The sequence below is a fragment of the Aquarana catesbeiana genome, linkage group LG07 (assembly GCF_042186555.1).
Source record: "Aquarana catesbeiana isolate 2022-GZ linkage group LG07, ASM4218655v1, whole genome shotgun sequence".
Taxonomy (NCBI): domain Eukaryota; kingdom Metazoa; phylum Chordata; class Amphibia; order Anura; family Ranidae; genus Aquarana; species Aquarana catesbeiana.
The window spans coordinates 227,394,606-227,407,133 of record NC_133330.1 but is presented as its reverse complement, the minus strand read 5'-3'; the positions used below and the strand labels follow the sequence as shown (position 1 = coordinate 227,407,133).

The 12,528-nt window shown below is 40.8% G+C and overlaps 1 protein-coding gene across 6 annotated transcripts in view; it reads left to right on the top strand.

Annotated features, from left to right (window-relative positions):
- DPYD (dihydropyrimidine dehydrogenase) overlaps window positions 1-12,528 on the top strand; it is a 2,813,802-nt gene that overhangs the window by 1,343,895 nt on the left and 1,457,379 nt on the right. For all 6 annotated transcript variants that reach the window (XM_073593091.1, XM_073593089.1, XM_073593090.1 and 3 more), the window contains one exon: window positions 6,232-6,401. In XM_073593091.1, the coding sequence (XP_073449192.1) occupies window positions 6,232-6,401 (170 nt within the window). The remainder of the gene's footprint in view (window positions 1-6,231; window positions 6,402-12,528) is intronic.

Sequence of the window (12,528 nt, the reverse complement as noted above, 5' to 3'; positions counted from 1 at the left end):
AGCTATTGGCCACTGCCCCATTTATAGTCCCGACGTAAGTGTTTTACGTCACCGCGTTTAGAACGATCGGATTTTCCAACAACTTTGTGTGACCGTGTGTATGCAAGACAAGTTTGAGCCAACATCCGTCGGAAAAAATCCTAGGATTTCGTTGTCGGAATGTCCGAACAAAGTCCGACCATGTGTACGGGGCATAACTGTAAATACTGTAGCTAATAGGATCAGATGAAGACCAGCAATTTTCTTCAGGTAGCTGTAAATACTGTAAAAACACCTGCCTGCACAATACACTGTAAGTGCAGCTAACTGACTCGACCTGCCTACTCTATCTAACTTAAATCAAATGACACTGTCTCTCTGTCTATCTCTCTGCCGCCGCAACACACTACACAAGGCCGCCATGCAGGTGGCCTTATATAATGTGGGGCGTGTACTAAACCCCCTGAGCCATAATTGGCCAAAGCCAGGGTGGCTTTGGCCAATTACGGCTCTCTGTACAGACGGCGCTGTGATTGGCCAAGCATGCGGGTCATAGTGCATGCTTGGCCAATCATCAGCCAGCAATGCACTGCGATGCCGCAATGAATTATGGGCCGTGACGTGCCACTCAAATTTGGCGCGAACGGCCCATAACGTTCGAAATTCGACGAACGGACGAACATGCGATGTTCGAGTCCAACATGGGTTCGACTCGAACTCAAAGCTCATCCCTAGTCGGTAGTTATAGCAAAATTTATGTTCAATTTAAATCACACCTTTTTGTTTTCATGGACTGTGTTTAGCTGATTTTAATTAAAATTTCAGTTTAGCTTTTACCCCTTCCTAAAATGCGATTGCGAAGTGATTGTAAGGCTTAATTTTTTTTTGTTTTTTTTATAACAAACCTATCATACTTACCACCACTGTGCAGCTCATTTTGCACAGAGTGGCCCGGAACCTGGTCATCTGGGGTCCCCTGACGGCTCTCACGGCTCCTCCCCACATCAGATAACCCCCTAGGAGAAGCGCTCTGCTGAGGGGGTTACCTTGTGGTTGCTCTCCCGTGTCCAGCATTCAGCCTCCATAGATGAATGTATGACTCGGCCCTTCCCCCCCCAGTGAACGTGTCATTGGATTTGATTAACAGCAGTGGGAGCCAATGGCTGCACTGCTATCAATCTATCCAATCAAGAGCCGAGAACCCTGGGCAGAGAGACATCGCTGGGTCAAGTTCCAGGGCTCAGGTAAGTAAAACAGGGGGGCTGGGGGGTGGTCACTGCCAGGTGTTTTTTCACCTTAATGTATAGAATGCATTAGGGTGAAAAAAACACAAAGGTTTACAACCCCTTTAAACTCCTACATTAAAGCAACCCCCATCCCAACACTTTTCCTTCTCTACCAGAATATCCAAAACTCATAAAATAGGTTGTTAATGTGAACCTATGAAGTGTATAATTTGGCCATCCAACAGGGATTTATGAACAATGATTAACCCCTTTGTGCCTAAGGGTAAAACAAATCTAAATGCCTAAGCACAATTTTGCAACTTTGACAGGTGTTAGTAAAATTGTACATATCATCACAACTACTTTGTGCATCCAGGTGGATTATACCTTGTTTTTTTCAGGACAACTTGGGCTTTCATTGGTGGCAAATGATAATGGATATCTCCTGATTTTTTTTTTTTTTATCAAAGAAAAACTGGCCCAAAATAGTAAAAAAAAAAACTTTTTTTTTTAAAATCTAGCTGTATATTTCTTGCTACTACCAAAACCTTCCACCAAAGAACAGCCCAAATTAAAATTTCCTGCTCCTGACGATCACAACAATATATGTATTTTAGTTGTTGTTTGTACCCGCAGTACAGCCCAAAAACAATAGCGCGCATCTGGCTTTATTTTTTATCCTACCTAAAACACGCTAATATACAAACAGAAAATGGGCATGCTAAATTGACAAAGAGACAAAACTAGTAGATCACTCCAAGGAAAATGTGAAAGATTAAGTTTTCAACATATATGAAAAACACACCTTGATATTGAATATCATATAAAAAGGTGAAACACCCAATATCCTTAAGACAGGAGTCATCAACCCTCTTTCCTTTGCAGCGAAACAGGAGATCTCTGTGGCTTTTCTTTGGTGTCCAATGGGAACACTCACATAGGGAATAAATGATGGTTCACCAGCAAATCATGCATGTAAGATGAATCAAAGAAACTCCCATAGTGCAAAACCATATGGAATTGAATCAGGATAAAAGATACCAACTACTTACATAGAGGCAGTTAAAAATGAGCCTATATGCAATGTATATCCATCCTGGGATTCAAGCCAACAGCCTTGTGGGGTCGGAAAGAGTGGTAACGTTGTGAGCATGGACTCCACCCAACGCATTTTGTGAAAGATCGCGTTATCAGGGGGACTGACACTGATACTAATTTAAAAAGTAAATAAATACTGTCAAAAAAATATTGACCTTAACCCAAACACTAACCCTGGCACTGATCTAGATTAAACTTTGATCTAGGTATTTTTTTGTACTTTTTTATTTCATTTTTTTTATTATTAATATTTTTTCTCTGCAAGGAGAGAGGGAGATACTAAGTATCTCTCTCCTCCATTTACAGAGAAAGAAACATGGGGGCAGGCTTCACAGTGACAATTATAGGCTATCAAAGCGATCAGGTGTTCAGGTGTTCCGGGTCCCGATTATTAGTGCGGGGCCTGAGGCTCCCACTGAGACACCGGTCTCTGTTCTGGGAGCATGGCGTGTGGCACACTTCCAGTACAAAAGGAGAAATGCAAATATGTGGCCCCACGAAAAAAAGCCCAGTCCAGTGGGGCTGCATATTTTCATATGGTTGGCGTGAAGGGGTTAATGTGACAAAGAAAATGAATTGTTTATTGTATCTTTGGCATGACATTCCTAATTAGCAGCTAAGTATTTCCTCACATATTACAGTGCCTAGGGAAAATCTGGTACTCTAGTCTCATGGGATCTTATTGGATGTTTGGTAGGCATACCCCACTCACTACTGTTTCTGATTACTAAATTACATAGATGGGGTGGGGTTTTAGAAATAGAAAAAGCTGTTCCATAGAGACACTAATAAGTGACCTGTGCAAAAATGCAGCTTCATAATGCTTACTACTACTAGGAGTGCTAAATCATTCACAATTCAACTCAAGCCAGGCCAAGCATGTTCCTTGCTGGACTTTTGTCTCAACACCAAGCATCTCAAGCACAAGGATACTTCTACAATAAGAAGAGGGGAATCTGCCTGGGTTTGATTGCAAAGAATTTGGCAATTCCTGTTTGGCAATTCCTGTTTAAAGGAAACCTTTCACCTTTGTTCACCCTTTTGTCCTCCTAAATTCCAGCTCCCCTATGTATCAATATAGCATTAATGTACTTCTGTTGCAGAAATAACAAAGCTTTCAATTTATTCTACACATGCTTACCTCATTTCCTCATGGCTGTTTGAAAACACTTCTCCCTTACTTTTGCCTTACTTCCTGGATAGACTATAGGTCATGACACAGGAAGGAGTTGACCAGCTGACCTAATTAGCACACTCCCTGCATCATCCTACCTACCGCCCACTTCCAGGTGCACGCTAGTTAAATAAAATGCAATCAGTCAGTAATCACTGTTCTAAATAAATACACAGGCATCATTTTTTTTTCTACCTTTAAGTTTCAACTTGAATAGATTGTTCATTCGAAGTGTGCTGAGCGATCAGATACTGTACCAGCTTATGGGGATAGCGCTGTAGTACTGAAAACAGGAAAAGTATGTCCTGGGTTGTGTAACACTCAAAATACAATTTGATTGTACAATCTCCTTTAGATCTGCTATCAACTATGTAGTTCAAGGGCCTGCCTGACTGATTGGATACCGAGTGATTGGATAGATAGTGTGCCCTCCTATTATATAGTTTTGGTAAATTGTAAAAAAAAGAAATTGTACATAGATTGTACAATCAGATTGTATAGTGTATGGCCATCTCTATACACCTAAAATTAACTAGTTTCGCTTTCAGTGCCATTAATTGTTAACAGCACATCAGTCACAGATGCAAACACACATTTTGCCATGGGAGGCCAACAGAAGAGGCAGATGTTTCCATAGCACTGTGAGGGGGCCAGCAGCGTATGTGTCCACAGGTCCATTCACCCAAAAAAGTGTCAAAAAGTAAAAACCAAAACAGACAGTTTTTGACAATTCCTTTATTAAAAAGAAAAAAAAATGTCCAGTGATGTCCATCCATCTTCAATCATGCCGCCCGATGGACCCGAAAAATAGAAATAAATTAAAAAGCTCTGCCTCGATGGGAGGCCTCCTGGTGACTCCCATCTCTTGGCTGTGACAGCTGTTATATAAGCAAGGTGGGGCCACCCATTGACGTAACCGAGTGACCCCACCCCCTTCTGATATCATGTGATGTCAGATGGGGTGGGGTCATCCAGTTACATCAGCGGGTGGCCCCGCCTTTGCCTATAAAGGAGCTGTCAAAGGTAAAATACTGCAGTCGGTAGGAGCACTCCCATGGAGGTGGAGCTTTTTAGTTTTTTTTTTCTATTTTTCCATCGGGCAATGTGATTGACGATGGATGTACATCGATGGACACTTTTTTTGTCAAAAACTGTCTATTGTGGTTTTTACTTTTTGACACTTTTTTGGTGAATGGGTACGGGTACAATGTACCCGATACCCATTCGCATGGGGGGCGGGATATGCTCGGATAAGGTCTGGTATGGATTTTGGGGGGACCCCCACGCCAATTTTTTAATTTTATTTTGGCGTGGAGTTCCACATAAAATCCATACCAGACTCAAAGGGCCCTGATATGGACCGGGGAGGGCACAAAGTTTTTTCCTTGATTTTTTTATCTACATTGCCGGGAGGCGGCAATACGGCCGCAAGCAAGTTTAAATGAAATTTTTTCCTGTAGAAATATCATTTTGCTGCGGCAATGTTCACACAGATGCGCCACTTTACAGGCAAACTAAGGGGAGCCCCAGGCATGATATTTAAAGGAAGATTTCATTTTTATTGTTTCACTTTATTAAAATCACCGCTCCTGAATAAAATGTTGTTTTAAAAGGTTTTTTTGCATTGATACATGTCCCCTAGGGCAGTACCCGGGGTCCCCATACACTCTTTATGGCAATAACTTGCATATAAGCCTTTAAAATAAGCACTTTTGATTTTTCATGTTCGTGTCCCATAGACTTTAATAGGGTTCGCATGTTCGCTAGAACTTTTTGTCTGTTTGCGTGTTCTATAGAAATGTGGCTATGTGGCTATAGAAAGGACCATATGAGCCAGATTCTGGTCCTAATCTCAATAAAAATTACATCTACACAAATGTGCAAACCTCTAGTAATAGTCATTTAATGCAAACACTAAGATACAATTGTTCCCCAAGACCCCTTTCACACTGAAGCGCTTTAACGCCTGCAAAGCGCCTGTAAAGCGCCTCTCCTTTCACTCCAATGTGTAAGCCCAAGGGCTTTCACACTTAAGCGTGGTGCTGGCAGGACGTCAAAAAAAGTCCTGCAAGCAGCATCTTTGAAGCGCTTTAGGAGCGATGTATACACCGCTCCTAAAGCATCTCTGCCCATTGAAATCAATGGGCAGCAGCACCAAAGAGCCGCTGCAGCAGCTCTTTGCAGGTGCTTTTAGCCCTTTTTCGGCTGCTAAAACAACGAAAAAAAGGCCGCTAAAAATAGCGGCGCTTTACCGCCGACACCCCCAAATCCCCAGGGTGAAAGGGCTCTTAGTGTGTTATTTTATTGCAATTTGTTTCTTTCATGTATTTTTTTTTTTTACAATGCATGAATGCAGAATTTTATTACATAAAGATATATTCTTCCTTATAGCATAGTGGGGAAAAAGGTGAAAATTGATTTAAATCGAACATCATATACTCTATTATCTGGTACAGGGACATCAGAAAGCTTATTTAAACCATAATGCTGGAATTTCTAATCCCCTAAGAGTAAAAGCAGACAAAATGCAGTTCCTGTAAGTGTACTGACTATGAAATTAGGCATGTGAGCACATCTACGGCTATGGGAATAGAACTGTCTTTCAGTGGAGCAGAATAATGTGATAGTGACACTCTGTGCTTGGGAACTGCAAGATGCAATTTTACACTGCTTTAAGTACATGTATCTGTTGAGTTGACATGCAAAATGGTTTCTCTACTTGAAAATGTCTTCCCTCCCATTTTCATTATTCAGGGATATGTGCCTGTCACTCTCCACTGCCGTCCATAAAGGGAGCTGTTATCGTGCTTGGAGCCGGAGACACTGCTTTTGACTGTGCAACTTCAGCATTGCGATGTGGTGCTCGCAGAGTCTTTGTAGTGTTTAGAAAAGGATTTACTAACATTCGCGCTGTTCCTGAAGAGGTAAATATAGTAGAAAATGTAACAAGCTGATTATGAACATTTCAAGCTAAACTAAAAAGACCTTTATTTAAAAAAATATTCAAGGTGATGTAGTTCATTGTAATCAATCTGAAATTGTCCTCTTTTTGACTGCTTACCTTATGTTGACTAAAGTTTAATTTTGACTGAATTAGGTTTGTCACTGAATACTGTTACAGTGTCATTAAAGAGAATTGAATGTCTTAAGATTTTGTAGACCAAAAATGTAACTGATTTCAAAATACAAGCTCCCCTCATACATGGGAATCAAGAAAGGACTGTGCAGAACAGCACATCTATTTTGCTTAGTGTTTATACAGTATGTGGCCTATTATTTGTAAGCAGTGCAGCAGTATTGCTTACAAACTTTACTGTTGCTGCCACAAATTCATACCTTGTACTTTATACCTTGTATTAGGTGGCTTTAAAAGTTTTAAATATTTTTGAAAATCTCCTTTCGTGTTGTGAGTGCTGTCTGTCTGCTGGACATCTCTTTCCGCAACTTCTTGCATGGTTTGCAGATTCTCCTCCGCTGTTTACTTTCAATTTCTAAGGACTACAAATCCCATGGTATATTGCTACTTACAAACCGTGATTTTTGTACTGACCCCACCTCCTGAAACTCTTCCTCTCAGGCGCTCTATAGTTCAGAAGGCAGGCTCTTTGAATTCTGTGACACAGTAGTACCTACACACAGGGAATGGTGAGTACTTGCCTCAGAATTTCGAGAAAGTAAAATGTGTGGGAATCTTCACTAAGTAAGTTAACAGACTTCAAGATCTTTCAAATTACTAGAAGTAGGCTAGAAATATTTAAAATACAATATAGAAATAAATGTTTAATTTTAAGCTTTGACCATAGATTCAGTTTATTAAGGTTTTTGTTTATAAAAAAAATTATTGAGAAAGAGCTTTACAATAATAAAGTATAAAGCCCAATTCCAGACCTCCACCCCTTCAAGAGAAATTATTTTGCAATTTAATAAGGTTTTAAAGTAAGAATTTACTGTATATCTGTAATAGCCTGGAGGCTTTGTAACATTTTGGTAGGTATAAAGTATGTATTCCTGGATCTACATCTCTCCTAGTAGCCAGACCACATTATGAGCCTCCGGTGTGCCTAGGCTTTTTTATATACAGTATATAAGCTGACTGATGTTCAGGGCTCTCTTTGCTGTGGTAGACTGCTGCTGTGTGAAAGGCTGAGTGCTGATAAATCCATAAAAAGTACAAGTATTTCCATTAGTGTGGGGGGGGGGGGGGGCTGGGTTAAGTTTTGTTAGTAACTTGAACGAGTAAACACTTTGTTTTAAGTTATAGACTTTCTGTACAAAGTTGTCTTGCATTGAAAACTGTGTTTGCTGTTCTACTGAAAAACCTTCTCTGACTGTTCCTTGGTATCCATGTATCATGCATGGTTTAAGGCTCCATAACCACTTGCCTACTGGGCAATTTTACCCCCTTCCTGCCCATGCCAATTTTCAGCTTTCAGCACTGTCACACTTTGAATGACAGTTGTGCGGTCATGCAACACTGTACCCAAACTACATTTTTATAATTTTTTTCCCACAACTAGAACTTTCTTTTGGCGGTATTTAAGCACCACTGGATTTTTATTTTTTGCTAAATAAACAAATAAATACTGAAAATTTTGAAAAAAAAACAACTTTTTCATAGTTTTGCTATAAAAATTTGCAAACAGGTATTTTTTATTGAATACCTTTATCCACTACTAGTGGATAAAGGTATCATATGTTGAATCAAATAAGGATTTGTGCATGCATGCAAAAATACATTCTTTATAAAAGTATTTTATTAAATAGCCTTGTATTTTTTCTCCTTCGCTGATGTGCACTGATGAGGCTACACTAATGGGCACTGATAAGGCAGCACTGATGAGCGCTGATGGGCACTGATGAGGAGGCACTGGTGAGCACTGATGGGGAGGCATTGATTAGGCGGCACTGATGGACACTGATAGGTGCCCATGATAGGCACTGATAGGCAGCACTGATGGGCACTGGTAGGCGGCACTGATAGGTGACACTGATGAGGAAGAACTGATGGGCACTAATTGGCAGAAATGTTGGGCACAGATTGGCAGAAATGGTGGGCACAGTTGGGCAGCACTGGTGGGCACAGATTGACAGCGTGAGGAAAGGAGTGCTGACCAACAGCTTCTGTTTACATCCGTGGTCAGCTGTGATTGGACACAGCTGATGACGTGGTAAAGAGCCGCTGATTGTCTCTTTACCTCAAACTGTGATTAGCAGTGTCCTGCATCAGGTGCAATCACAGGATGTTGTCATATGATAGCCTCCAGTGGAAAATTCAAGGTTCATGTTTTACTGTACTGTATACATCTTCACAGTGGCTCAGAAGATATCATCTGTTTGATATTGCTATGTAAGTTTAGCTGCATGGGATCGGCTGCTCCACAGAGACTATCTACCCCCTGTATGGGAATTTCTGCACCCACCTTCACCTAACCTCTCCTTATACTGGTTCATTATGGTACTTAAAGTAATCTCTTATAATGTCCAAGATTTTGATAAACCCTTCAAACAATTTTATTGCACTACCTATACAACCATGGAGTAACTATATTCATACGCAACTCCCTGATATTTTACATTATCCATGTATATAAAGACCCTGAAAGACGATGTATAATTCTTCAAGGCACGATACAGGGCCATGCTACCAACATAGCCTCCGTCTCTGCTCCTAACAAAGCCCAGGCATAGTTTTTTCTACACTTTTTCAACACCTTGGATCGATATCTCTCCCCACAAGTGATTACAGCACACCCAATGCTAGACAGAAGTAGAGTTTCCCCATCGACTAAAGCCTTCCCTAAGATGCTTTGCAACTCATTGATGCCTGGCGAGTGTATAATGTGGGCTATAGATCATATACCTTCTACTCCAACCCACACGATAGCTACGCTCACCTAGACTACATTTTTTGCACCCCGGTAGTCCTCGCCAACTCCTCAGTGGCGGAGATTCATGTTTGCCCCAGTCGGATCACCATATGGTGACATTTTCAACAATTCAAATCAACAATTCAAATCATCCACATATATATGGAGACTAAATGATTCACTGCTTACTGACCCTGCAACTATTGAACCTCTCTCTAACCACTTATATAACTATTTTGCTGAGAATTCATTACCAGACACTTCTCCACCACGTTATGGACAGCCCATAAGTCAGTCATGCGGGTCATCTCATTAATCTGGCGACTAAAAGGAACAAGACTAAATTGGTGGACTTACATTCCCTTACAAAGACACTAGATCGCCTGTACAACTGCTATAATCAATCTCCCACCCCTGAACTTCTCAAACAAATTAATTCCAAAAAAAGCGCTTTAGACTTAATACTGTCTGAAGACACTGAAAAGGCTTTGCGTTGGTCCAGGGCAAAATTCTTGTTGTTTAGTAACTCTGCTTCTACTATGTTTGCAAGAAAACACAACCACATGGTTAAATCACCTCATGTATATAAACTACGTAAATCTACCGGCTCCTTGGTATCTCACCCTAACGACATTCTGGGTATTTTTTTGTCGACTACTACCAAAAACTATTTTCCAAGCCAGGGACCAGCAGGGACCCAAACTCCCAGGCATGGTTTTGCAGATTTAGCTCTACCCACACTATCTGACCAGCAACTAGAAACCTCAAATGCTTCCTGCACTACATTATAAATAGCAGACATTATTAAGTCCCTCAAATTGTCTACAGCCCTTGGCCCAGATGGTTACACTACCACATACTATAAAAAATGCTCCTCTACATTGACCCCAAAATAAGTCACCCTCTATAATCATATCCTGGAAAACCATAACTTCCCACCGGAAATGCTTTTGGCCAATATGTCCCTCATCCCTAAACCACACAAAGATCATTCTATCCCCCAAAACTTCCTATCTCAGTAATCAATAATGATTTAAAAATATTTGATCGGTTTTTAGCAGATAGACTAGCCTTGGTGATTACCTCACTTATCTCTCTAAACCAGACAGACAGATCACCGATAACATACGTTTGGTGACAAACATTATCCAGGATGCCAATCTGCACTCTACCCAGGTACTGCTCCTCAGCCTTGATATACACAAGGTGTTTGACAGCATGAGCTGGTCATACCTAGATCACTTACTGCCTAAATTTGGTATCGTGGGAGCATTTATGGAAGGTTTCCATGCACTTTATCAAGCCCCTCAAACACGCATTAAATTACTGGGTAACAATTCCCAATGTTTCCCACTTCAGAGAGGTACGAGGTAGGGCTGTCCCCTATCCCCTCTCCTATTTGACCTGGCAATAGAACCTTTGTCTAGAGCCATTGCAAACAATTCGGGCATCAAAGGTTATAGTAAGGGACCTGCAAAATGTAAACAGAGCCTATTTGCCGATGATGTTCTCCTATTTTTGATGAACCCCCTAATTGCACTTCCAAATTTAATGTCTCTGTTAGACTCTTTCCAATCTTTTTCAGGTCTGGGAGTAAATGTATCCTAATGCACTGCTATGCCTATTAATATATCCGATGATTTGGCCACTTCTTTACAACAACACTTTGATTTCACATGGTGCACTCACTCATTTCGTTATTTAGGTATTCAACTCACACCCTAATTTCCAGGTCTTTTTCATCTCAATGACCACCCAATAGTTGCTCATATAAGGACCTTACTGAAAACTCAGACAACATACGGCATTTCCTTCTTGAGCAGAGTAACGGCCATTAAGATGGCGATCTTGCCTAAAATACACTTTTTTTTTTTTTTTTTTTTTTTTATTTTAGGACCTTACCCATTTATGTCTCTAAATCTTATATTGAATCACTCCAAAGAGATATTAATACATTTATATGGCATTCTAAGCACCCGTGATTTAATAAATCAATGTTGTACAGGCCCCAACCTCTTGGAAGTTTATTCCTTCCGAATTTATGGCATTATTATCTGGCAGCCAGACTCACCCTGACCGCCCAATGGCATGCTCCGATATTGGATATTTCATGGTTACAATTTGAAACGCATGCTGTATTTCCATACAACCTCCCGGGTCTACTGTGGTCCAAATCTATACAGGTGTGTAATATAGCTCCCCTCAACCATATACTATCTCAATCCCTTTATCTCTGGTCTCTATATCACAGCAAATATAAACTAACCTCACCACTTGCACCCCTTTATTCATTTGTAGGAGACCCCAATTTTCCCTTGGCTTTTCAACAGAGAGACAGTGTTCTTAGGTGGAGCTCCAATGTGTTAACAACCTTTGCATCCCTTAAGTCTGGCTCACAATTTAAATCTTTCGCCCAACTCAGAGCAGACCATGATTTACCTTCCTCTGAACATTTTAGATATCTCCAAATTCGGCACTTCTATCATAGCAGAGGTACATTATCATCCCGTATTCTTAGCACTCAATTTGAACTTATATGCGAACACACCTCTAGGGATAGAGGAGTATTCTCATGCATATATAGGTACATTAACGAGGCCTTCATTGACCAAAAGACTAAACCAATGACAAGCTGGGAAACAGAGATGGCTCTCTCTTTTTCCCCTTCTGAATGGAAAGAGATGCTGGAAAATATGTATAATATGTAAAAACATGAGATCCTTGTCTACCCATGAAACTGAAATTAAACTTCATACCAGATGGTACTTGACCCCGGACAAGCTCCACACTATATTTCCTTCTGAATCTCCCCATTACCTTCATGGCTGCCCCGAAACAGGCTCTTTGCTCCATATTTTTTGTAAATACCTTCAGCCCATTTGGCAACAGGCAGCCGCTAGAACTTCCACAATAGCTGGTCACCTTCTTACGTTGACAGTGCAGATGTGCATCTTTTTCACTTCTATCCCTGATGTTCCCACTCCATGTCAGAAATTGATTCACACTCTATTTGTGGCCATTTACTGGGTAACAGCCCTGAATTGACGCTCCTCCTCTTTATCCTGGTCACAAGTTCTGGCCAGGATGGAGATGATCAAATTATCTGAACGAATACATCACACGCTGTATGATACAATGCACCTCTTTAACAGGAAATGGGAACACTGGAACTTCCCACTTTGAA